The 26,788-nt window shown below is 42.6% G+C and overlaps 2 protein-coding genes across 5 annotated transcripts in view; one reads left to right on the forward strand and one right to left on the reverse strand.

Annotated features, from left to right (window-relative positions):
• Positions 1–1,086: 1,086 nt before the first annotated feature.
• Positions 1,087–19,462, forward strand: SKP2 (S-phase kinase associated protein 2). The gene is made up of 10 exons (XM_044431249.1): positions 1,087–1,240; positions 3,497–3,747; positions 6,163–6,274; positions 7,240–7,383; positions 10,051–10,185; positions 11,800–11,898; positions 13,905–14,032; positions 16,456–16,507; positions 16,953–17,060; positions 18,164–19,462. Exons 1-10 carry the CDS (start codon positions 1,233–1,235, stop codon positions 18,375–18,377), a joined length of 1,251 nt encoding a protein of 416 aa, XP_044287184.1. The 5' UTR covers positions 1,087–1,232; the 3' UTR covers positions 18,378–19,462.
• An 800-nt stretch (positions 19,463–20,262) lies between these two features.
• The window catches only part of NADK2 (NAD kinase 2, mitochondrial), a 42,025-nt gene continuing 35,499 nt past the window's right edge, over positions 20,263–26,788 (reverse strand). For all 4 annotated transcript variants that reach the window (XM_044431245.1, XM_044431244.1, XM_044431247.1 and 1 more), the window contains exon 12: positions 20,263–23,939. In XM_044431245.1, coding sequence (XP_044287180.1) covers positions 23,801–23,939 — 139 coding nt within the window. In that variant the 3' untranslated portion in view covers positions 20,263–23,800. The remainder of the gene's footprint in view (positions 23,940–26,788) is intronic.

The following is a 26,788-nucleotide window of genomic DNA, read 5'->3' on the forward strand; positions in this document are numbered from 1 at the left end:
CATTATTATATTCTGTTTCTTGTAAGGAAGAAACAAGGTGGCCCACATGATCTTTCTGCTCTCCATTTTATCCTCCCTTGTGAGTTAGGTTAGTCTGAGAATCAGTGAAATTCACGGCTGAGTAGACCAAGGTGCAGTCCAGCACCTAATCACTACACCAGACTCTCTGGGACAAGGATCGGAGTCCCAACAACTTCTGGAGGGTTCTGTGTTCTCTATCCTGGGGATCAACCCTTCCCTGGGAGTAATTCCCATTGTGTTGTATTAGTTGTATTGCATTTTGGGATGTATTATAACAAAAAACAAATAATATATTTTGGGTGCCATCTATGCAACTTTAACAGAAAAAAAGTCTTACAAATACTAGCATTCTAGCAGTTGAGCTTTTTCTGTGTAGACTTGCATCAGATAGTGCCTTTTGTTAACAATATTAAATATTAAACTTAGTGTAACTTTGAAGTAGGTATGCATGGAATTGTTCTCTTAGTTCTTATTTTAAACTGAATAGAATTAAAGTTGCCAAAATTAAAAAAAAATCTATATAGCAGATCAATTTTTATGGACGACATGCCTTGTTGGGGAAAAGGGATGCATTTTTTTACATTTCTAATCCGCCCCAGAAACGAATGTTCTTGGGACAGACTACAAACATTTAAACTAAAATCTCATAAAATGATTAAAAATGTAAAATGCAATACAAAAATAGAATGTAATATAAAGCTGAACATTAAACTGCACGGGAATCGATGAACCAGCCATAATAACCTAGAATTAGTATATGAGAAATCATTGGTATTAATATTTGCTAATGGTTCTTCAAACCTCCAATAAAACTGTTAAGAGGAAAATTAAATTAAGGATGAGACACTGTGCATACTTAGAAAAAAAGCCCTGCAATTTCCAACTTTCCCAAACCAGCATGGCCGGCTGGAGAATGCTGGGAATTGCAGGATTTTTTTCCCCCTCCGGCTAGCTAAGTGTAGGATTGCGCCTTGAAAAAAAGAACAAAACTTTTCCGACCTTAACTACAGCTCCCAGAAACCCTTGCGAGAGCTGAGAGAACGTTAGCCCGGGCTGATTGAGCGCGCGAGCCTCTCTTGTTGAGTGCGCGGAGGCGCGGTGGCGACTTTCGTTGGGTTTGCTCCTGCGGGGAGGCAAGGCGAGACGTGGGAGCCGGGAAAGCCGAGAGATCGGGGGTCCCAGCTCTCAATGCATCATCTTGTTCGACAGCCATGCACAGGTAAAAACAGAGCCAAGGCGATGTGGTTGGGAAAAAATACTGGCGGAAAGCGGATCCCGCCTAAAGCGTGCTCCGGGATTGCCGCGCGCATTTACTTGTACTAAGGTTCTTCTCATTAAAGGCTTCAGGCGGGGGCAGCAGTTCAGCTGAAAAGAGAGAAGGCTGCAACCCTGTGCACGCGCTTACCCCCTCCAAAGTCATTTGCCATGCATTCATACTAGTGATGTTTCCAGGCTTGTCACCTGCACCATCAAGCAAATGCATACATGTTGAAACGGGTGGGCAGCTGCCGGGCGCTCTGCAGAATTCCTCCTCTTTGTGAGCTTGCACCTACTGAGAGGGGGAGCCACAGCATGGCAAACTGAGCAAATTTGCAGTTGTACCAAAAGTCAGCTTCATGTGCGGCTGTTCTGTGTGTGTTTCTTGTTTGCATTCTTTCAGACCGGTTGAAAATGCACATGTGGCAAACTGATCAGTGGATTCATTCATCTGGTTTGTGTATGCTTGTACCGCATTAGAACATACTGTGGTGGAATGCAAAAACCCTTTGTCCTTGTGGGTTTAGAGCATCCATTTTCTGAATAAAGCAAGATGTCATTTAGCTGCACACATGGACAACATCGTGGAGACATGTTGAATGTTGTTATGTTACCTCCAGCATGGAAGGAAATAGACTGACTCATCCATGTGTCCTTACACATACACATCCAGACCTACTGCCCAACATGAACAAGTTTCTAGGTTCAATTCATGGCATCTGCAGGCAGGGCTGGAAAATTACTCCCTAAGTCCCTGGAGAGCCACTGTCAGCCAGTGTCAGTGATGGGCTGGATGGACCAGTTGTCTGGTTCAGTATAATGCTAATATTCCTTTTTCCAGAGCCAAACTATTGGTCTGTCTAGCAGTCCATTAGGGATGTGTTGGGCTTCAGCTCCCATCATCCCCAGCCAGCATGGCCAGTGTTCAACAATGCTAGGAGTTGTAGTCCAAAGCATCTGTAGGACCCCAAGTTGGGAAAAGTTGCTCCAGTGTAGCCAGCATCCCTGCTATGTGATGCTAGGGATTGGCTGGTCCGGAGGCAAAGCCTGTAGTCTTGCCTCTGCACCCTGCCATCTGGCAGGTCTGTGAAACCAGACTGGTTACCAGAGGACAGGAGGGCATTTTCCCCCTCGAAAGCCAGTATAGCAGTTTGAATCATCATCTTGTCCCATATTCATTCTGTGTGTGGCAAGGCACTGGTGAGCAGGTTGTCTGATAGGGCTTTGCCTTTTTAGGCTGCCTGGGACCCATGGAAGAAATTAACAATCCTGTTTCTTTGCTTCCCCCACTAGCAAAATGGTCTGGATTTGTCCATGCTGGGGCAGTGCTCGGCATACTAAGGTGGGCAATGGACTTAGCCATGTAGCAGCTTTCTGGAAGGGTCTGATTCAAGGGTGTACTAATGAAGGTGTGAGTACAACCAGGCTTCCAGCAAGGAGGTCCAGCATAGTCATGTATGCTCATGGCTGGAAAGAGTGACCACTGGCCTTCAGTTATTTTCTGGAGAACACCACATCTCTCTTCTGAGTCATTTTTAGAACTGCCACTTCAGACTATATGTTTATGGCCACTTCTTTTATTGTTCTTCTATAAAAGAAATAGTTCCTCTATGCTCCTCACTAGTCAGACCTCATCTGGAATACTGTGTCACCAAGATTTAAGAAAGATGCAGAAAAATCAGAAAGGGTCCAGAGGAGAGCAACAAAAATGATCCAGGGTCTGGAAACACTGCCCTATGAGGAAAAACTGAGAGAACTGTGCATGCTCAGCCTTGAGAAGAAAAGGCTGAGGGGGGACATGATATCCCTCTGTAAGTACCTCAAAGGCTGTCACAATGAGGAAGGTCAAGATCTCTTCTTGCTGATACTAGAGTGCAGGACACAAAATAATCAATTCAAGTTGTGGCAACCCAGATTCAGGCTAGATATCAGGAAAAGCTTCCTCACTGTCAGAGCAATACGATATGTGCAACCAGCTGCCCAGAGAAGTGGTGAATTCTGCCACACTGGAGACATTCAAAAAGAAACTGGACAGTCATCTGAGTGGGATGGTGTAACATGGTGTCCGGCAACAACAGGGGGGTTGGAACCTATGGCCTTCATGGCCCCTTTCCAACTCTGGTATTCTATGATTCTTCTGTCTCTTGACATGTTTGCTGAAGAGCGACCATGGATAGCATATTAAAACTGCAACTGTTGGGCTTTTCTTTCTTTGCAGGAAACATCTCCAGGAAATCCCAGATTCAGGCAGCAATGTCAGCGTGGGTTTCACATGGGGATGGCATCCCAGCAAGACTTCAGAATTGCTCTCTGGCATGGGGGTGTCTGCCCTTAAAGATAAGCTAGGCAGTGAAAACACCCCTCAGGAGCAGCTAACGTGTGTGGGCCCACCTCTGAAACAAGCAAAAGTGAAGGATGCAGAGTTTGTGATTGCCCGCCGACCCAGGTCCCTTCGAGAGACAGCAACAGGTAAAAGCTGCAAACCACATTCAAAATTGCATCCTGAAGCCAACTAGTAATTACAAAGATATTACTGATGGTGTTTGGCTTGCTATTGCAATAGCAGGAACTAACTTAATGGTGCAGAGTGAGTGTTTCTGCTGATAGTTCAATCATGTTTTCATGCAGAAGTGCAAATCCTCACTTAGGGTAAGTCGAAAGTTTGCTAGATAAATTCATTAATTTTGATAAATTCATTAATTTATGAATTATGAATGAGAGCCAGTGTGGTGTAGTGGTTAAGAGCATGGGACTGGGACTCAGACGATCTGGGTTCTAGTCCCCGCTCAGCCATGGAGCCAGCTGGGTGAGTTTGGGCCAGTCACAGACTCTCAGCCCAACCTACCTCACAGGGTTGTTGTGGGGATAAGATGGAGGAGGAGATGTAAGCTGCCTTGAGCCCTTTGTAGGAAAAAGCAGGATATAAATGGAAAAATAAATAACATAATTTTTCAACTTTTCAGCTTGGGCTTCTTTACTCTCTGTAGAAGGCTTTGTGTCCATTTCTAGCTTATCCCCTCTCTTCGAAGATAGCCTGAACATAATCAGTCCCACTCCCTCTACATACACAGATGTATTCTAGTTACTATGGCCAGTGTATGCCATTTGTCCAGGCTAAACTTTCCTCCCTTAAGCTCAGTGAAAGCCTACTTTCAGCTGCAGTCCTGTACCCACTTACCTGAATATGAACCTCTTTAAACTCCCCAAAACTTCATTTAGTAGACACGTCTACAGTATTGTGGTGTCAGTGCTTGCTGGAATAGACTGCTGCTCTACCTCCAAAATACATGGGATCCAAAGTAAAGTCTTGGTGCTTGTATTGCTGCTTATTTCATCAATACAGGTCCTAAGGGCACAATAGTAAAACAATTGCAAATGCAATAGCAACAAAAGACTAGAACTATTATTCGGAATTAAACAAGCTGCATGGTAAAAAGTAGCTTAGGGAGCACCCTACATATTTCGAGAGAATAGAAGTTTTATTAACTTGCAGCCTTCCACATCCAGCTATGCTGCCTGGGGGATTCGGGGAGTTGTAGGGCTTGCTTTGGTCTAAACATGCATAGGATTTTGCCCTTCATAACTACTGATGAGAAGTCAGGCAAACCTTTCTGGGAAAGCCATGCCCTAGCTGGTAATGTCTGCACTGAAAAGACTGCCACCCTCATGCCTGAATGAGTGGACAGAGACCATTTTGGAGAAAAGCTCTTAAAATGGCAACCTGATGTCATGGTTTGAAAAGTGTGGGTACAATTTCTCCTCTGGGAACAGAAGCACTCCAAACCTTCGCTGAACAAGTACTGCTGTGTCCCCTTTAAGAAGATGAACAGGGGAAACCCAGTTGCCTGGCTTTTGAGTGCTCCAATTGCCTTTTCAGACAACCAGCACCTGAAAAAGGAGTGTTGCAAGACCTCTCAGTAGGATTCAAGATGATGGTAGCCGTACTTGTAAAGCTTGGGATTGTGTATTTGGAAGATACCTGTATGCTGCTACTTCTCATTGTTTATAAGGGAGAAATGATTCTTTTTAATTCATAAAAACTGGAAACTTAGATATCCATTGTTCTGTTGTATAAACTCAAGTCTTATTGATGTCCTATTTTTCTATTTTAAGAATGTTTATATTTTTATAAGCAGGCAGGAGTTTAGTGACCTATTATCATTATCTGTTCTTTGTTTACCTACGGTAAAAACCATTCTTAAAGTGGTTTACAACAATTTTTAAAATAAAAAGGCAACATTTCCAAATAATTATTTAAGGGTGCAATAGTTTGGTCTTCCAGTGTTATGTCGGGGGGGGGGGTGGATTTTTCAGAGCTCCAGCTCTGAGGTCCTGCAGTCTTAATGCCAAGTCCCTGCCCTGTCCCTTTGCAGCTGGTGTGAATAGAATTGCGCCAAACTGAAGCGGCAAGCTGAGGTGCAAGGGGAGAGGAGGCTGGGGCTCCTGTGCGGATTCCTTTTGGGGCCCCAAGCTTCTGCCCGGCCTAGTGCTAAATCTAGACAGCAGATTTAAATCGAGGCGGCGGCTGATGATGGAGGACAGTGTCTAAAATGTGTCCAGTCTGTGAATAATGTTTGTTTGCCCCGTTGCTTTTTGGTGGCCTAATTATAAGGTTCCCATTTTGTTGGATTATGCATCTATGTAAACACAACACTTTACAACAATCTGGGGGAAATAATTAAAAATTACAATTTCCTATTAAGAAACTGCTTTAAATGTTTATAAAAAATAGTAAATGAGGAATTAGATGTTTCAGAGCTTGTGTAGTTTGAAACTGAAATGTCTCAGTTGAAAAGTTGTCATAACAGTAATATACACTATTCACAAGGGAACGGAATGAAGTTAATACTTTACACATAGAGTAAAGCTCTGCTTCTTTTCCAGGTATATCTTGGGATGCCTTGCCTGATGAACTGCTGCTTGGAATCTTTTCATATCTGCCCCTGATTGATCTGCTAAAAGTTTCGCAGGTTTGCCGGAGATGGCATCGACTTTCGTAAGACTGTTCATTTCTAAAATGGATTTATATATAGATGATCTAGGACCAGCTTTTCTGCTTAATGGTGGCTTGATAGTTTGGGTCTTATTTAGCATTTGTGCAGGTTTTGTAATGTTCCATCCACACAGATTTGCTTTGTTGGGTGTGTTATGGTGAGGCTTCAAAGATAAGTCTTGCAAATCTTGATTCACAGGTTATAGCAGGATGCCTAGTTCATCATGAATGGAGTTAGCATCATCGCTCCATTCTGCCCTTAAACTGGATGATAGATAAGCAAGCGAACACGCATCCCACAAAGAGATTTTTCCATTTCTCAGCCAGAGTTATGGTCATCATGAACAAGATATGATCTATTTCCCTGAGAACAATTGTCTTCCCTAATTTCCCATGGACAGTTGTATCTGCAACCAAGATTAGGTTGCAGCCCCAGTGAGTTGTGTCCATTATGCTTGTGAGCTTCCTCTGTAATTGAAGGAAGTGACAGAGGTGATCTCTGCTTTCCTGAGCCTCCCACTCTGCCAGTCTCTCAATTTTGGCTATCCAGCTGCAGTGCTTTGGAGGCAGAGGGAAGGAGGCTGGTGCTCACAGGATACCTCATACCCTTCCATTGCAATCATAGAATGCCCCCTTTCCAGAAGTCACTTTTTCTACCTTGAAGAAATAGGCGGTATGGTTCTTTCCAAGCCAGCTGTAGGTGGATCTAAGTGTGGGTGCCCAGGCCCATAAGCTGGGACTCTGATTCTGCCCCCGGACCTGGGAATGTGAAGATCCCTGTAGCCCTGTAGACTCTGTGTGGGGGTCACACTCTCTAAGCAGGCCTACTAGGCAGCAGTACATGATGGAACTTCTGCCTGTATAAGCGTGCATTGGATTGCTTTGTAAAAACCAGCCAGCCAACAGTCTCATTTCTGCTTCAGCTTTTGGTGTATTTGCTAACCACATGACTGATTTTCTCCTTTTAGGGTTGACGAGTCACTCTGGCAGACTCTTGATCTTGCAGGGAAAATTCTTCTTCCTGGAGTGATTGGCCAGTTGTTACCCTTGGGTATAATTGCCTTCCGTTGTCCAAGGTCCTCCATTGGGAATCCTTTGTTTAAAACAAACAGGTAATTCTGTTCTGCAATGAAGGTCCCTTCCCTTTCTTTCCAGTATCATTCCTACTTTCATCCAGGCCCATGCTACTTTTGGGTAAGCTGCAAAGAAAGAAGAAAGAAAGGCAATGCAGCACCTTACAGAAGTTATTGTCCCTGCTTTGACTTTTTTGCATTTTGTTGTGTCACAACCTGAAATGGAAACCCATTTAATTGGCTTTTGCTATGTATATACAGGATACTCAATGCTGCGAAGCTGCAAAATATTTTTATTAAGACACAAAAGTTAGGTAAACCAAAACAAACTGGCACTTGTTGGTTGCATAAGTATTCATCTCCCTTTGTTGCATGGGGGTGGTAGCATTATGGTATGGAGATGCTTTTCCTTGGCAGGGACTGGGAAGCTGGTCAGGACTGACAACAGGATGGATGAGGGCAAATACAGGGACGTTCCAGTGGAAACCCTGTTTCGGGATACAAGGGACCTGGGAGCTTTCAGCAGGAGAGTGACTCTAAACACACAGTAGTTTAGAAACCAAACCTATATGTCTGAGTGGAGCCGGGGGGTCAGACTAGATGGCCCAGAAGGCCTGCTCTGACTCAGTCTGTTGCTAAGGCCCAGTCAAAGACCTCAGTCTGACTGAGAATCTGCGACAAGCCTCAAAAGTTGCCGTTCACCAGAAGTTGGTCCCCATCCAACCTGACATTGCTGGAGCAGTTTTGCCAGGACAGAGGGGCAAACGCTGCAGGATAAAGGTGCACAAAGCTGACAGACTCTTACTCAAGAAGACTTCCATTTGTAATTGCAGCCAAAGGTTCTTTTATGAAGCATTGACTTGCAGGGAATACTTACATAACCAGCAAATGCCAGGTTTTTTTTTTTTGTTAGCTTTCTGCCACAATAAAAATAATTTGCACTTTCACTGTGCTGAGTATCCTGCATGCATCAAGTGGTAACAATGCAAATTAAATCCATTTCAGTTCCAGGTTGTAACACAACAAAAAGTGAAAAGTGGGTGAATTCTTCTTCAAGGCACTGAATGTACCAGTGGACTGGGAACTGAGCTCATTTTAGATGGAAACACTAAATACTATTACTATTTCAATGTATTTTATCATGTTGTAAGCCGCCCCGAGGTTTCGGCAAGGGGCGGCATAGAAATGTAATAATAATAATAATAATAATAATAATAATAATAATAATAATAAACATTGGGAATTGCACTTGCAATGCATAAGTTGGAACATCTGGCCTGAGCTCCCTCTCTGGCCTTCCCAGGATAACCACACCCCCTGCCCTTGACCATTTGCTGGTTTCCTGGCAACTTCAGGTGGGGATCACATTTGGCTCAGCCAGAACCTCTGAGTGTATCACTTTTTATTTGCAGGAAGTTTTTCTCTGCAGGGAAAGCGTTTAAAATATGGTGCACATCCAAAGAGATGAAGGCCTGGGAAAATTCAGAAAGGAAAAATGTTTTTATTTCTCAAGTTAATATACTAATAACATTTCACATATGCAATGCATTCCAAAGTGGATTTGCTCACTCTGCTGTTGCCGGAAGGACGTTGCCACCTTCCTCTGTTGCATATGTAGCCTGGACCTCAGTAAGTAAATGAAGCCACTTTAGGGCACAGTCCCGTGTGGCTGCCCATAACCCTGAACTCAGGATTGTGGGCATCCTGTGTTCTCTTCCTGTCCATTTAACTGGGTGATGTCGACAAGTTAAGTGTGGTGCCCTGGAGTGTGAGGAGAGGCAGCTGAGGTGCTGCCAGGGAACCACATGTCCTAGCAAAGACTCTCTCCTCCTCTCCCTGCCCAAAAAAGACCTTCTCCAAGGTTGCTATTGTGACTCTGGGTTGGCAGCTGGTGCAGGTCTTTTCTCATCAGCTGTGAGAGCTGGGAAGGGAGTTCCGGGTTGGAGTTCCAGCAATGATCTTGGAGCATGTTTTCAAGGATAGGGCTGGGGCTCTGAAGTATTCTATGGGTTGCATTGTTAGCATATTAAATGCTAACACAGATGCTTTCTACATGATCTTTATCATGTTTGTTTTTATCAACTGCTGTACAGTATACCCCTGTGAAGTCACGGTTCAGCGTTTGCGGCCTCAGTCTTTTGTGGAATTTTTCTCGTGCGGCAGCTTGCTTGCAAGGAGATCGATTTGGACTTGCTCAGAGAAAATGATCTCTGTGTGCACCTGCCCCTGCCTCGCTGCGTGTGCCCGCCCACCCGTACCACCTTGGCGGCCTGCGCCCATCGCTGGCACATTTCAGCTGTCCCCCTGTTCAAAAAGTTGAAGACCCCTGTTCTAAGGCTTCTGGCAATGAACCTGTACCACATTCAAAATTCGCGGTTTTTCACAATTCGCGGGTGCTCTAGAAACACAACCCCCACGAATTTCAGGGGACTACTGTAGTTATCTATCAGAATATATTGTATTTTACTTTATGAATTTTTATTATGTGCATTTTTATCATATGTTAATATTTGTTTTGGATTGTAGATCACTCAGAGAGCCCTGAAGAGCTAAAGCAATAGTTTACATATGTTAAAATAATAATAAATAATAAATCTTGATGTGTTCCAATTTAAGATAGGTTTCTTGAATGTTTAAACATTTTTACTGTTTTTTATTGTATTCTTACTTAAATTTCCCTTTCTTTATCTTCCTTTTTCTTTGTAGACCTCTTCAGGTGCAACATATGGATCTGTCCAATTGTACAATAAAAGTTGCAGATCTTCAGTGTATTCTTGGCAGGTGCCAGCAACTGCAGAACCTCAGCTTGGAAGGACTTGTGCTTTCTGATGACATAATTAAGTGAGTTGCTCCAGATTCTGTAATATTCTACACAAGACCTCACCAAATTTAAATCTGTGCTTTCAGAATTTGAGGGCAGTTCAGGGATGCAAGGATTAACAGATGCCTTGACAAGACTGCAGACAAACCCACAGGACATAAATTAATGAATCTATTCCATCATCTATCTCTTACGCTGCCACTGGAGGAATTCTCTTCCACCAAGGAGGTGGAGCTCCTAGAAATGACCAACAGCAAGTTCTGCCTCTGTCACAGAGTCTGAGAGACTACGTTGTCCCCAAGAGCATCATCATCTTGAATGGCAGGCCAGTAGGGTTCCTTTAAGGAGAAGTGTTCAAATGGAGGGCATCTGCTTGGGAGCAAGGCCTGTAATGACCTGCAGCTGAGGTCAGGGAGGGCTCTGGGAATACAAACCTGCAATAACAGTCTTGTCATTATTACAGACATAACATTCTGTACCGGCTTCAGTGTCCTGTACTGCTGAGCTTCCTCTGTGATTAAACCTCTCTGCTCCTGACCTTGCATCCTTGCTTGGCTTTGTTTCTTGACCTGCATGTTGTGTCTCTTTCTCTGTGCTGGACTCAGCTCTCTTCAGATCATTCTTTTAGAACTCCCCCTCTTGCCTGATAAAACTACTTTTGACCATTGCTTGTGTACTAACTGGCTCTTCGATTATATTAGTTTAATCTAGCACTGAGCCTGAGCCAGCCATAGCAAGATACCATGTATCTATTACTTATTTATTAGATTTATATTCCACCATTTTTCTTTTTTAACAAACTCAAAGTGACTTATATCATTCTCCCTGCTCTCCATCTTATCCCTGCAACAACAACCCTGTGAGGTAGGTTGGGCTGAGAGTATATGACTGACCCAAAGTTACTCAGATGGCTCCATGGCTGAGTGGGAACTAGAACCCAGATTACCCGAGTCCCAGTCATGTCCTCTTAACCACTCTGTTAGTTGGGCCAGTGTGGCATGAGAGTTAGAGTGTTGGACTGGGATTTAACAGAACTGGGTTCTAGTCCCCACTCACCAGGAAGTTCACTGGGTGATTTTGGGCTAGTCATAGATTCTCAGCCTAACCTACTTCACAGGGTTGTTCTGAGGATAAAATGGAGAAGAGGAGAATCTTGTAAGTCACCCTTGGTTTTTCATAAGAGGAAGTATGGCAGGAAAACTATAAAGTAGTATATAGTGTAATTTAACTTGCCATTTAGACCACTGCAATGTGATTTACATGGAACTTCCCATAAAAATGGTTTAAAAACTGCAGTTGGTCTGAAATTGGGCTGCATGGTTATTAATTGTAACGGTGCCCTTTCATCATATTACGCCTCTCACAAAGCAGTTGACACCATGGGCCAGGAGTATGTGGTCCTCCAGATGTTGCTGAATTCCAGTTCTCATCAACCACCATGGACAATGGCCAGGATTGGAAGGTGCTGTAGTCCAACAACATACGGAGGGGCGCAGGGGCACAGGTTTCCTCACTCTGGTTTAAACTAACAAGACTTTGCACACATTCAGATAACTGCTTTATGCCCAGGCATTTTAACCTGGAAGTGTTTGGATGCTTTATGTCTGTTCCACCCCACCCCCTACCCCTTTCAGAAATACAGCGCAGAACTCCAGATTAGTGCGACTAAACCTCTCAGGCTGTTCTGGGTTCTCTGCAGAATCTTTGGAGATGATGCTGGACAGCTGTTCCAGGTAATGAAATCTCATGCGAATGGGGCGGCATAGAAATGGTCTAAATAAATAAATAAAAAATAAATGTAGGGGAGGGAGCAACTTTGAATTTGGCACTGGTGCTGTATCTGAAAGCAGAAATGCTAAGCAGGTACAGAGATTTCTGTGAGAGACAGGTGTGCCACTTGGGGTATGTTTAGACAGAAAAAATGTCCTTCGACTCCTAGCATTCCCCAGTTAGACACACATACAACTGTAGGCCTTTTTTCCTGTCTAAACATGCATAGGTTTGAACACTTGGTGTGTTCTGTTTCTATTTTCACTCTAGCATAGTCCTGCTGAACCATAAACTGAATATTATGCACCAAAAGGAATTCCCAGTGAATGTGTACCAGACTGGGACACAGGTGCCTGCAGGAATGAAAAGAACAAAAAACATCACCAGGCAGACAGAATTGATGGAGACTTGGGGTTAATTTGAAAGTTTTATGCACTGACTGGTACCTATGCGGTATTTCTTCAAATACAGATTGCTGTTCCTTCAGCTTCTTCATTCCTAGTCAGCTGTTACAGACATTCCACTCCAACTAAGACTACAAGATCACATCACTCTAATCCAGATCCCATTCTCTTTTCCCTGTAGGCTAAAACCGGGGTGGGACTTCTGACATTTGGAATACCTGGGTCAATCATCTTCTGATTTGCCCTATCAAGGAATCCTTTCGATCCTGATTCGGTTTTTGCACACCGGCTAGCCAAGAGCTTTGGGGGACCCGGTGAGGAGGGCATGAACGCAGCAGCTGCCCCTACCTGTTGCCCTGTGGCAGCTGTTACTGACAGGCATATATCTGTCATCTCTACATGCAGAGACAATTGTTGATAAATCCACCCTGCATGCATTTATGAAATCTCCTTTTGGTTCCCCAGTGGGCAGCATCACAGCTTGTGGCAACAAACCCCACCAATTAATTGCATACTGTGTAGGGAACTCTTTCTTGCCAGGTCTGAATGTCCAGCTCTATGGCTGGCCCCAGGTGTTGTTGTTTTAACTGGGTTACACCCGGTGTTCCGTGAGGGCAGTCCGCCCCAGCCTGGTGCCCTCGCATGTCTTGCATCGCAGTGGCCACGCTGGCTGGGAGTTAGGAGAACTGCAGTCAAACGCATTTGGAGGGCTTTAGGTCGGGAAAGCCTGTACCAGCAGGAAGATGACAGACGCTGACATGGTTCCTTTGCAGTGGTTCAGCAGTTGCTGTCAGAGCAATTAGCATAACAACTCCAAGCAGCTCCTGACCTGAAGAAGGTTTATTTATTTATTTAAAACTTTTCTAGACCGTCCTTTACTGTGGTCTTGGGATGGTTTAAGAATAAGACAATATAAAATAAAACACAACATCCTAATAAAGTTTCCAAACAGCAATAAAACCCCCATTAAAACAATCAGATCTTAAAGCATTGGGAAAAGAAAAAGGTTTTAGTCTGGCGCCAAAAAGAATCAAGTGACAGCGCCAGGCAAACCTCTCTTGGGAGCGAATTCCACAATCGGGGCACAACCGCAGAGAAGGCCCTTCTCCAGGTAGTCACCGTCCTAATCTCCTTCAGGGAGGGCTCCCGGGGAAGGGCTCTGCCCCAGATCTTAAGGCACATATGGAAGGAGACGCTCCTTCAGGTAACCAGGCCCTAAGCTCTTTAGGGCTTTATAGATCATCACCAGCACCTTAAATTGGGCCCAGACTTCAAGAAGTTGTGATGCATTGTGCAACAGTTTGCACAAACAGAATCAGAGTGTGGAATTCGACACATGAAAGAATGAAAATGATGTTTCCACAAGCTCTTTGCTGCTGGAATGACAGTGGTAGATTGAACCAAAAGTATACTAAACAAAAAATGCCATAACTTTAAGATTAGATTGTAAAGCCTTCTGGCAAGACATTTTCAATTTTGCACCACATCTAGAGATTTCAGATGCTTTCTAAATAGTAAGCCAGTCAAGAAATAAATTGAATTGTTTTTTAAAAAACTGCATACAGGCTAGAAGAGTTGAACTTGGCCTGGTGTGACTTCACAACTGATCACATAAGAGCAGCAGTCAATCACATCCCTGCCAGACTAACACAGCTAAACCTCAGTGGATACAGACAGAATCTACTGATGACAGGTGAGATCAGATGTGGCTTGAAGCAGTAGCCTCCCATTCAGCTGGCAGGTATAATTACAAAATCTGTTCCATTTCAGGATTATGGGCTGCCTGTATCCCTGGGATTTTATTTCCCATCATAGTACAAATCAACACAATGCTTTGGATGCTTAGCCCAGCATCTAATGGACTTATCCAAAGTAAGTAATGCAGACAAGGGAATCAGATGTAAGGCCCTGTAGGTGGGGCAATCACATGTCGCCCCACAATGGAGAAGGCAGCACTTCCTAACAGGAGTGTCTCGCCTCACTGGCCACGTCCGTCAGGTCTGTGGTACTCTGCACTGCCTACAGTCTGGAGGCCACTTGGCCTCATGCGGTGGCTGCAACTTGGATCCCTCCAGATGAGACCCCTCCAGCTTGGGTGCGTGGAAGCATTGGCAGTGGGTGAAGACCACCACACCACCTTACTGTCCTGGCCTCCAGTGGCCAGCCAGTCCCTCTGTTGGTGGGATGCTAACGGCAACCTTACCACCTGGATCCCTTCCTCCCCCCGAACCCCTGTCACAGTCACGACAGATGCCTCAAACACAGGCTGGGGTACCCACTGCACTGACATGTGCACAGCGGGCCCCTCGGGCCCTCATGAGTCCCCCCTACATTTCATCGTTGCCAAGATGCTGGCATTGTGCAAGGCCCTCACCAACTTCCAAGACTCCCTGAGAAGATGTCATATTCAGATAGCCACAGACAACACCACTGTCATGTACTGTCTGAACAATCAGGGCGGACCTGCTCTGCCTGCCTCTCTGCCCTCGCATCTGCCACCTGGGACTGGTGCATCAAGACTGGCACCAGCGTAATGGCTACCCATGTTGCAGGCCATCTCTACACCCTGGTGGATACTCTGAACCAGTGTCCCATAGTTCCACATGCGTGGGAGCAGGAGACCTGTCTTTCACAAGCAGTGCGAGAAATAGGGCCCTCCCAAGGTGGACCTCCTTGCCACTCCCCAGGTCTCCAAGTGCAACCAGTCCTGCTCCAGAGCAGGGCAAGGGACTTCATCCCTGGGGGATGCCTTCCCCCCTGAGGTCAGAAGTCCTGCTCTGTGCCTTCCCACCGTTCCTGCTGATAACCAGAGTAGAGGCCAAAAGCTAGAGGGACGGGACAGCTTCCTGATCACCCCATGGTGACAAGGCAGCCGTGGCCTGCCTTTCGTCCCCCATCTTTCCATACAGAAAGATACTACAGCAGAACCCCACCCCAACACCTGACCCTCCATCTGACAACCTGGAGGGTCTCAGGGTGACAAAAAACCTTTAGCTCCCTCCCTTCCAGAGTTGCCTCCATCTTCCAGGCCACACTGAAGCCTCCACCTGCAGATCCTACCTACTGAACTGCAGAGTGTTTGCCACATTCACAAGGTCTTGATCCCCACAATGCCTTGGTCGAGCACATCCTGTCCTACCTCCAGACCTGTTTCAGGCCTCTCCCCATCTTTCCTTAGTGTCCACCCAGTGGCCATCTCACATTTCTCCTGCCCATCCAAGTGCTCTCTGTTCTTAGGCACAACCAGGTTTGCTGCTTTCTCTGGGACCTCCAGAACATTACCCCACCTGTTCAACCCTACACTCCCTCCTGGAGCCTCTCTGTGGCCCTGCAGCCCCTCACAAAGAGGTCCTCCAAGCCCATGGCTACATTCAGTCTCCACCTCCTGTTGTGTAAGACTACATTCCCACCGACTATCAGGACTGCCTGCCGTGCCAGTGAACTAGTGGCGCTGCAGATCGACTCCCCATTCCCTTTCCCTCTAAGGTTGTCCTGCACCTGGACCCCCACTTATTCTTAAAGTCACTTCATCATTCCATTGTCCTCCTCGTCCTCTTCCCCACCCGTCACCCTGACAGAGGCCATGCACCTCCCTGATGTCCGCAGGGCCCTTGCCTTTCTGTAAAACTCGGACGGAGCCTGTATGCTGCTCGGATCACCTGCTTGTCTCCTTTGGAGGCCAGGAAATGGGGGGGCCCATTTCAGCCACAGGCTCCCCAAGTAGGTGTCCAGCCCCATCCGCCTGGCCTACAAGATGGCGAGGATTGGCCTTCCTGCACACCCCAGCACACTACATGTGCACAGTCCACATCTACTGCCTTCCTGGCCAGCGTTCCGCAGCACGAGAGCTGCATGGTCTATGCCTTTGACCTTTCTCTGCATTACCAGCTGGATGTTTGCGTCAGGCAGGACGGTGTGCTTGGAGGTCAGTCCTCCCATCAGTTCTGCAGTGATGACAACCCCCACCTGGTCAGTCGCCCATGTGTGTGATGCACAGAGACCACAAAGAAAAAAGGCAAGTTGCCTGCCGATACTTTAAAGGCTTTTATTTGTAAGTAGAAAATGGACTGCTTATTGACGTGAGGTCAACTGAGTGTATTTGGTTTTTCATTTCAGATGTTAAAATATTACTACAGAGGTGCTCCAGCTTAGTCCATTTAGATTTAAGGTAAGCATTGGAGAGTGCTATCACACATTTCTTGTTTGGATCATGTTGGAAGTTCAAGCAGGAGAATGGATGAAAGCCAGTAATACTACTTTAAGTCAAAGTGCACATTACATGCCAAAACAGCCATTTAGCATTTTAAATAGGAATGTCATACCTGAAAGCCTTTTCTGTGTAAAGCACAGTCCTTCAGAACATCCATAAAATGCATGGGGTTGCCTTTCTTGATGTGCTTTCTCATCATAATACATCACACCAGAGATAGCTCCTTTTCTTTGTCTTAACTGTCTGGATAAACCCATTTTCATCCTAAGTCAAATTTGACAATAAATGTACTTTGAACTAGATTATGCTATGTTTATTCAATGTTTATTCTAGAATTATTCACAGGATAGCCTGTTCATTTTAAATATTTGGAAACTAAAGTTCTGAAATACTTTCATTACAGTGACAGTGTTATGTTGAAGCCTGAGTGCTTTCAGTATTTTCACCAGCTGACTTACCTTGAGCATTTGAGTCTCAGTCGATGCTATCAGATACCTCCTGCAGCCTTACTGTAAGTAAAAATTTGCTATTCCAAGCCTATTTCTATAGTTTATTTTTCCTGCACTCTTCAGCACAATTACAACACTCCTTTTGAATCAATATGCAGTTGTTCAGTATATTTCAAAAGTGAACTATTGCAGATTGATGTGACTCATTAATAGTACTAGTGGTTAAAGATGTTTAGTAATTATTATGGAGACTTCTGGTATTGCTCACCAAGTGATGTTAATCTACTGACACCCAGATCTTTCTTTTCCACTTCTCTGTGGATCTGCCATGTGATGGTCTTTATTAATGTGCATGAGAATAAGAAGATACTTTGCACCAGCCCTCAAGTAACAGAAGAAAGGTTATTCCATTATGTCAAAAACACCTCTGGGTTCTCCTGTGGAACCAGAAATAGGATCCATTGTGGCTTTTCAAGTCTTCAGGTTTCCCATTTTTCAGGCAGGCCCTCATATGTTTTGTCCCTTTTGTCTTCATACTTTACTCCTGGGCTCACCTGATAGTGATAAGCAGCATTGTAGCAAACCAGATGTGTTCTCATGAACAAGTATACTGTTCCCCCACCAGCTATTTTGATTTTCCAGCCTGTTAACATCCACACTTTTTTCCTGAAATCCTTCAGGCTGCAATCCTATAACCTCAACAAACATCAATAGAACCTATTTCTGAGTAAATCACTGTTAAGGAATGTACTTGTAGATGTGAGGAAAACATGCTTAATTGTAGAGATAATATCATGCACATAGGTGAAAAACTTCTTCTCTAGTCCCACACCGCTATCTCACCTCTGCTGGGGTACTGTGGAAATTTATCACCATGGCAGGTACAGATAGGTGGTACAATTGTGACCTTATATTCTGTACTTTGTCTATTCTCAAAATTCTAAATAAAGGTTCAGTTAAACTCTTGTGTAAACAGGCTGCTATCCTTAAGGAAATTTAATTATATACATCTCACTGACTGCAGAGGTGCTTAAGAAAGAGTACTTAGGATCACAGACTTTACTGTATTAGGTGTGCTGCTACTCATTCTACGTTTCAAATGTGGAAAACTACACTTTACTGCTGCTACCTGCTCTTTTCATTTAAGTTTCCTTTTCCATTGTAGTGATCTAGGTGAAATCACTTCACTCAAAAGCCTTCAGGTTTTTGGAATAGTGACTGCCAGCTCCCTACCGCTTCTAAAGGCAACGCTTCCTCATATAAAGATCAACTCCTCTCATTTTACACCTATTGCAAGGCCCACTGTCAGTGGCAAAAAGAATCAAGAGATTTGGGGAATTCAGTGCAAACTAAGCTTGAAAAATCCAGTTGGCCTTTAACAGGATTGAAAGACACTTTCAGCTTGCAACATTCCTCAAAGGCTGGACTGTTGAGTTCTTCAAAAGTTGTTTTAACTGCTTAAAGTGACTCAAACTCAATTTAGGGGCAAGTTCTGTCAAGTGGTTTATCAGTCATTTGTATTTTTTCTTTTTTAATGAAGTCATGCCAATCATGTATAAATAACAAATGTTTTACCCTCCCAAAACACCTGCCTCTGGAAGTACTATTTTAAAACAACTTTAATGTGATTGTTAGATAAACTCTTTTTCATATAGTCTGTTACCTAGCTCAACTACATAAATCGTATTCCTATGGGAATGTGTCACTGATACCATATATAATATTGCTGGAATGCTTCAAGAATGTGATTTCAAGTTTAAGTGCAGCTACCTTCAGTTTCTTCTTATTCCAGTGTGATTGAGATGCAGGATGAATATGTTCTTAGAGAACCATTTTTGGTAGTTCACAAGGTTTGCTTGATAAGCTGCATCTTCTCACTACTGGAATATAGTAGCTACTGCAGGGAAAAGGTCCCTTAACTGAAATATCTCTGACATGGCAGCAGAAATGCAGTCAGGGAATATTAAGTTGATACAGGCCTAAACTACTTTTAAGAGAAATGTATGACATGGGAATTGGCATATTGCTTACCTTAGATCTCTCTTCCTCTGTGTAGTTTACCAAAGAAAACAGCTTTTTGGGAGGAAAAAATGTTTGTTGTTTAAAATAGAAGCATGCATGCAGCAGGTTGTGTTGGAATTATAAAATGGTTCTGAAGTAACTGAGATGTCCCTGGGGGTAGCCTGTTTTTCTGCAGCAAACACAATCTTGTGGAAACTTCAGAACACATGACATGGTTTTGTGGACTGCAGCCCACTTCACCAGGTATGTAACTTGTTATCCTGAGTTTCAAGTTCATACACAGTGGGGAAGTGTATATATTGTCAAATCCCTATGACATCACTGTCTGTAACTTCCCCACCCATTTGGTTTTGTTGTTTCAAATGCATAACATTTTGTGTATTTGAATTGGTCTATAACCCACAAAAGCTTAAATCATAATAAATTTAAGTCTTTCAAGTGATGAAACACTCTTTGTTGAAGTAGCTGTAAGAAAGCATTAAGCAATGCAGTTATCTGAGTGTATAATCAAAGTTTGGGGAGTTGGGGAATAAGGTCCACCTAAACCTAAATCTTAGAATTACACAAATTTATGTTGTACAATAAATGCTTATTTATGAGCATATATAGTACAAGAGAGCATACAGTTGCTTATCTACAGGCAGTTAAATTCATGGCTTTCTATTTATATCCTAGTCATTGTTTGATACTATTAATTGAACAAGGGAAGAAACTCATTCTTAATTCCACCTAGAAGAACTATGGAATTAAGAACTGACTCTCATTTTCTCTCCACCGCACTATACCATGATATTGGTAGGCTGCTAAATATTGCTATGTTGTTAGCTCATGAGGGAAAAGAGAAGGAAAGTGAGCTTAGGTGCCATCCTAAATTCTCTTATTCTTTTACCCTTGCCTTCTCTTAAACAGTCTCCTAAAGCATAATCCCTGTAATGGGAGTTGTAGCTCAGCACATCTGCAGAACAGGCTGAGAAAGGATGTCAATGTTAATAGAAATATGCCTGTATCACTTTGTCCTGGTACCTGTTTCAATACCGACAAAAATAAAATTTAAGCAGGAAAAAGAACATTTACATTGGAGATAATGCTACACACTTCAATATTTAGAAAGAACTACACAGATGCAACGACATTTTGATTCAAGCATGAGTTGTAAAAGAAGATGTGTACAGCATTCTAAAAATCACTTGATTAAATACCAGAATGTATGAAATAGTTTTCAAACCACCAGAAAAACAGTAATTTAATAAATGTAAATGTACCTTTATTACATTGCATTAACAGCCACACCATACAATATTTCCAAGTGAATCCAAATCCCACGCCTTTATGTTAATAAAATACAGAATCCAGGTTAATAATACCACTTTAGTTTGACATACTGGAATTAAACAATTTAGCAAGGGGGAATAGTTACATTGTATTGACCTTGATATTTGCACATATCCCACTTATTCTATTATACAAACAGCCTGCTCGATTCCTTCAGCATGATACAATTTACATAATTCTTTAAGTGTAGAACCCTATGATTTTTCAGATAGAAAATGTACTACAACTCCCAGCATTTCTGTGATGCAGGTTAGGGAGTGCTGTAAGTGAACAAAATTTTGTCCATTTAAACACACAGGATTGTGCCTTAAATAAATGAATGGTCTTTTCAGATTGTCTCATTTATAGTTTATTAGAACTAAAATGTATCTGGGAGTTCTGCAGTTGATCTCCCAACACACTAAAGCTGTGGAGGTAGCAGGGGAGACATTTCTAATGTGAATGAAAATCTAACGTTTTCCCCTCTTGCACTGCTTTCCCAAGCCAATGCAGTCCCCACAAGATGCTATTTACTCGGCAAATAAGCAGCTGGGAATTGGGGAAGCATAAATCAGAAAAAAAGAGTTAAACCAATACCGAAACAAATTAGCAGTTCCCACCTGCTGCTTTGTTTTGTTTTTAATGACAAATCTCCCAGCATTATATATTGATGTTTCATTCTTACAAGACTAGGAGCAACAGTTAAAAATGCAGTGAGCTAAATCAAGGCAGAAGACCAGGTAAATTGTGAACAGAGGTTTGAAGTGAGACACAACTTGTGCAAATATGGTGGGTCCAATATGAATAAGGTATAGACCCTTTCAAGCAGGCCCAATGTGAACTGCTCTTATCCCACATCTCTTAACACCACATCCTTCACCTCTCCTGCCACTTCCCACTTTGCAAAGCCAGAAAAAATAGCTTTGGGTGGGTAAGGCCACAAAAGTGATGACTGACAGCACATGAACAGAAAGTTGTCCTCCCATAATTCACAACAGGAAATGTTCCAGGCAGCATTTGCCACAGAAGACCCTGGGCATATGTGACCTATTACAGCCCCCTCCGCAACCAAATAAGACTATTTTGGCTTGGAGAAGGGTATACTAGCTGAAAGAAGGAGCAGTTGATGAAAGTGATACATTCAACAATCTATAAAATTTTTCATACGTTCAACATGAACACTGAAAAAGGCTATGCTGGCACTCACCTGTGCCAAATTAAGACCAATAGAGGATACCCAAAAACACATTGTATATACAACTGTATCTTCTCTGGTATCTGCAGATTCTGAAGTCATTTCTAAAGGTAGCTATTGCTTGGACATTTTTTAGAACATTTAAGCCACTGATTCTTGCCCATTTACTCATGTTTCAAACTATAAATTATATAAAGATTACTATTGTCTACCACACTTTTAAATTGGTCTTTACTTTGTCATCATAGGTTAATGGAATAGTTGTCCTCAGGGCACATGGGTGGGTACAGCACCAAGCTGGCCCAACTGAGCTACCTGCATCTTCCCTATAAATGGACAGGCAGTGCAAGGCAATGCTAGGGAATGTGAGATCTGTGCACACAAGCCTGGGGTGTATTCAGGGAAAGGGGGACAAGGTCCAAGTGAGGTATACAGGGATTGCCCTGGTGTGGCATTACCCTCATGCTACAAGTTGATTATGCTCCAAGTTCAATAATTTAAATTGTGGATTGAGAAGTTCATAAAACAAACTGCAATTCCACTGAACTATTTTCACAGCTTTCTTATTTTCAAACTATTCCAAGACATTTTCATGCACCATCTTTTTCCTTTTAAAAAACTTGTTTACTTGGATGTAAGTCCTACTGATCTCAGTAAAGGCACCATGCTTCCAATTATATAAAGCTAGAGCCACAGCAATATAGAAAAAAAATCCAATCTGTCAATTCATGTGTGCCACAGAAAATTAAGTGGGAGCTATCTGTGAAAAATTTAGCTATTCACAGAGTAGTTTAAAAAGCTAATTGTGTAATTAAAAAAGTACTCCATCATTTACTTGACTCATACTGAGGATCAATTCTACTGTTTCAAATGTAAACAGTGAATGCATTTGGCAGTAATTTTACAACCCTATCAGAACCAGCAAGAACAATTTTTAAAAATTTACAGTCATTCAGCATTCTACCTTGGTTTAAGTAATGTCAGCTAACACTCTAATGAATACCACCTTAGAAAATATGGCAACAAACAAGTTCAAACAAAACAAGAGAGAGAGGTCAGTTGTGGTCACACTTCTATGGTTTCTTTTACATCTTTACTTATATGGGAATAAAACAGGCATTGCAGTGATAGTTACTCAAACTGAGTTTGTTTTTTTAAGGACACGGTATAGGTTTCATTGAAAGATGCATGCCTTTCAACATGATTATTTTCCCATTTTGCAAATGGAGACTGGTCATGGACAGTGTCCATTTCATAAAATGAACAGAAACTGTTCCACACATCCAAAACGGTAAAAGCAATGCTATTATGTACTTTCACTAATTAGCCCTGGGTCTCTGCTTAGCAAGGCCATTTGTGTGGGGATGGGATGGGAAAGCATCACCATGGTACAGACAGACAACAATATATCTGGCCTTATGCTCAACTGCACCATTGTTCCTGCTTTGCTGTGGCTAGTGGACAGCTCCAGCTGGAAACCACTCCCTGCTGGTTTGATGAAGTTCATGATTTTAAAGGGCACATTACTGCACACACTTTGGGGGGAAGGAATCCTAGGAATTTACTGAAAAGCATTTTTCAGAAGCTAATTCACTTGATGCAGAAAAACCACATTGTTGGCAGGTATTGAGAATAATCTCAAGTGATTTTCATTCTTGCCACTGAAGTCAGGCACTCTATCATTCAAACTGAAAAAATAGTTTTAGACACAAGATACTCCCACATTTTAGGTATGCCTATTAGACTGTAGAAAAAAACTAGCATGATGTCCATTTCAACCATTATGACAAAATTAGAAAAGTAGTACTCGTGGTGAATGCAAAAAGGTTACTTCAAACTCTTGAATAAGTAAATTCAACCCTAACTTTTTTGGTTAGCTACTTTTGACATCATTTGAATTTAGAAACAGATGTAATACATAGGAAGAATCAAACCACTTGCTGAAACCAGTGATAGACTGCCTCTGCAGAGCTGTACAATTTTATATTAATATCAATTTGCTTAAACCCTGGTTTTAAAAGCATCCTGTCAGATTCATTACATTTTTGAAGAGTCATGAATTTGCAAGTTTAAATTGCTAACCTTCAATTTTATCTTTCCATTTATAAAGGTGCAATAAATGACAAACATTGGTTTCCCAATAATTTTTTGTCCAAAAGAAATGAAAAGCCATTTCAATCTTTGTTTCCCAAATGCCTCTCTATACAAAAGAGCAATTTTCACATCTAAAATGATGCACTTCCTTTGTGTTAAGTTCTGAATGCTTTCAACTGTTCATTCTTCTAACAAAACAGTACGTAGTGCATCTTCCGCATTGATCAATATTGATGCTATTGCTCCATCATTAAATTCAAATGACGTTCCTCCATCTACAACCATACAGGCATCCCAGCAGCGAGAGCGGACACAAACCCTGAAAACACATTAAAGACAACTGCTATAGACAACTAATCCAGAAAGTAGCTTCACTGCATATACAGAAAGAACAAACATCACTTTATTTTGTACAGGTAGTTTACAGTAGTTGTATGAGCATCATCCCTTGTTTATTAGGAAAGATGTTGCCAACTAAATGTCAAAGGAAACAAAAACCCCACTCTACCTGGTGATTTTTTTCCTGTAAGCAGGCAGGCATTCAGCTCAGGGAAGATTCTGCCTCTGAGACTGAGTTAGCAGAGCTAACAAGCACTCCATGAAAAGGTGATACCTCTTCCAAGATCCCCATGAAGTGCCCACACTAGCAAACTACAGAAACAAGCAAGGAGCACAGTAGGAGCAAGGAGCAGCTCACTCAGGTTGGGGGAGGAATGTGACTTCTGTAGCATCACAAGATGTGTCATTTGGTATCTCTGAGTTGAATGCCCTCTTGCCTGTGCAGAGGGAGAAATTGATATTCCTACCTTTTGAATTTCTTTGCACTGCCTTGTAGGCAAGGTGAAAAGCTGATTATCCCAGCGAGGCAGGATCCTTAATATCTTGTGCAGAACCATTTGCCTGAAACTGTTTTGGCCAACATGAAGGTATCTATCTTCACAAGGTATAAAGGAATGGGCAGAGATCCAAATGCTCCCATTAAAATCATCTTCCACAAATATCTCTGGTGGAAAGCACAGAGGTCTTTGGAAGTGAAGTGTGGGTCCCAAAAAAACATTTGCCCACTTGTTTCCTCCCATGCTGTAGTATGAACTATGGTACTTGGTGACTACAATCAAGTGTGAACACAGGTGACTTTCAAAAGATAGCTCATGCAAAACATACTTCTCCCCACCCATAAAACAGACTTCACCCTATACAAGCTGTTCCAAACTGTTTTTATATTCTAAGCCAATTTAAATGAGCTTCAAATCGGAACTGCTACTTGTTCCACTAGAAGGAAAGTTTAATGATGTATCTATTTTTGTATATTGGTGCTGTTTTGTATATTGTATTTCTGATACTGTACTCATTTTCCCATGTGCTTTGTAAGCTGCCCAGAGTAACTGTTTATGAGCAACCATTTCCTGTATACTCCTCTGTCCACACCAGGTAAAGGAATGATGGACCTTGTTTGTGTGTGAAGGCTGCAGGACCCACTTTTTTTTATTCAGTAGATTTGAATGCAAAAAATGACTTATCTTCTTGTGGTAAAGTATGCACAAATGTTCTCCTGAATGTTCTTTTACTATAGTCTGGAAGTTCTGGACATTGTTTTTCTTCTGACTACCAAATAAGTGCTATCCCCGGTTGCTGTTTCTTCCCTGTCATAAATCTGGCTCTAGTACACAACTAGAAAGGGACTTAATTCACAAGGCCAAATGGAAAGAAACTGGTCACATATACTCCCTGCCTCTTCAGCTTGATGGGAGGAGATTGAGCATCCTGTACATAGCAAGGATGAACAATTTGTGACATTCCTGATATGTTGTGTTACTGCTCCAATATTATTTTACCATTGGTAAGGGTTGATGGGAACTGTTGGCCAAAACATCCAAAGAGCCCCATACATATCTTTCTCCATGAAGGGAGAAGTGGCCTTTCTTGTCACTTGTGCTGGGTTAGGCTACAGGGTATGAGCTATGGGAACGGAGGCTCCTGGCCGAGGGCTGGGATGACTTTTAGGGCACAGAAGAGCAGTAAGTTATGGGCTAAGCAGTGTACAATCTATCAGGATGTGTACTGCCACTATTTTAACTATGCAACTTCTGATCCATTCACTCAGAGGTTATTCTATTATGTCCAAAAACAGATGCTATGGGTTAAACCATCCAAAGTTCACCTAAAAAATAATTATCTGTTCTTTCATTAACTACCTATTACTTTTGTTCTCTATTGGTTTGGCTTCTAGTTTGAGTTTGTGTTCTAAAATAGTCTGAGTTCCAAAATGCTTTGCCTTCCTGAATCATGAAGATAACTGGGGATCTAGAAATAGGTTCCACATCCTCAGAATGTGCTTGCTAACTTGATTCCATGGTCCCTTAAAGGTGAAGAGCTACTTAGAGCTCTTGCCTACAAGAGGGAAAAAGGCTAAAAAGTAAAGAGGAGGGATTTTATTGCAGCAATTTCAAATAGTGAGAAGTATATATCACTGAAAAACATCTGCTTTATTGACTATGCTAAAGCCTTTGATTATGTGGATCACAACAAATTGTGGCAAGTTGTTAAAGAGATAGGAGTACCAGACCATCTTATTTGTCTCTTGAGAAACCTGTATGTGGGGTCAAGAAGCAACAGTGAGAACTGGACACGGAACCACTGATTGGTTCAAAATTGAGAAAGGAATTCGGCAAGGCTGTACACTGTCGCCCTGCCTATTTAACTTATATGCAGAGCACATAATGAGGAAAACAGAGCTAGATGAATCACAAGTTGAAATTAGGAAATATCAACAACCTCAGATATGCAGATGATACCACTCTAATGGCAGAAAGAGAAGAGGAACTAAAGAGCCTCTTGATGCGGGTGAAGGAGGACAGCACAAAAGTTGCCTTGAAATCCAACATTACGAAAACTATGATCATGGCATCCGAACCTATCATCTCCTGGCAAATAGGAGGGGAAGAAATGGAGGTGGTGACAGATTTTATTTTCCTGGGCTCCAAGATCACCACAGACAGGGACTGCAGCCAAGAAATTAAAAGACGCTTGCTCCTGGGGAGGAAAGCTATGACAAATCTAGACAGCATACTAAAAAGCAGAGATATCACCCTGCCAACAAAAGTGTGCATAGTCAAGGCTATGGTTTTCCCAGTTGCAATGTATGGCTGTGAAAGCTGAACCATAAGG

The sequence above is a fragment of the Varanus komodoensis genome, unplaced genomic scaffold (assembly GCF_004798865.1).
Source record: "Varanus komodoensis strain SLA01 unplaced genomic scaffold, ASM479886v1 scaffold22, whole genome shotgun sequence".
In the NCBI taxonomy this organism is placed as follows: domain Eukaryota; kingdom Metazoa; phylum Chordata; class Lepidosauria; order Squamata; family Varanidae; genus Varanus; species Varanus komodoensis.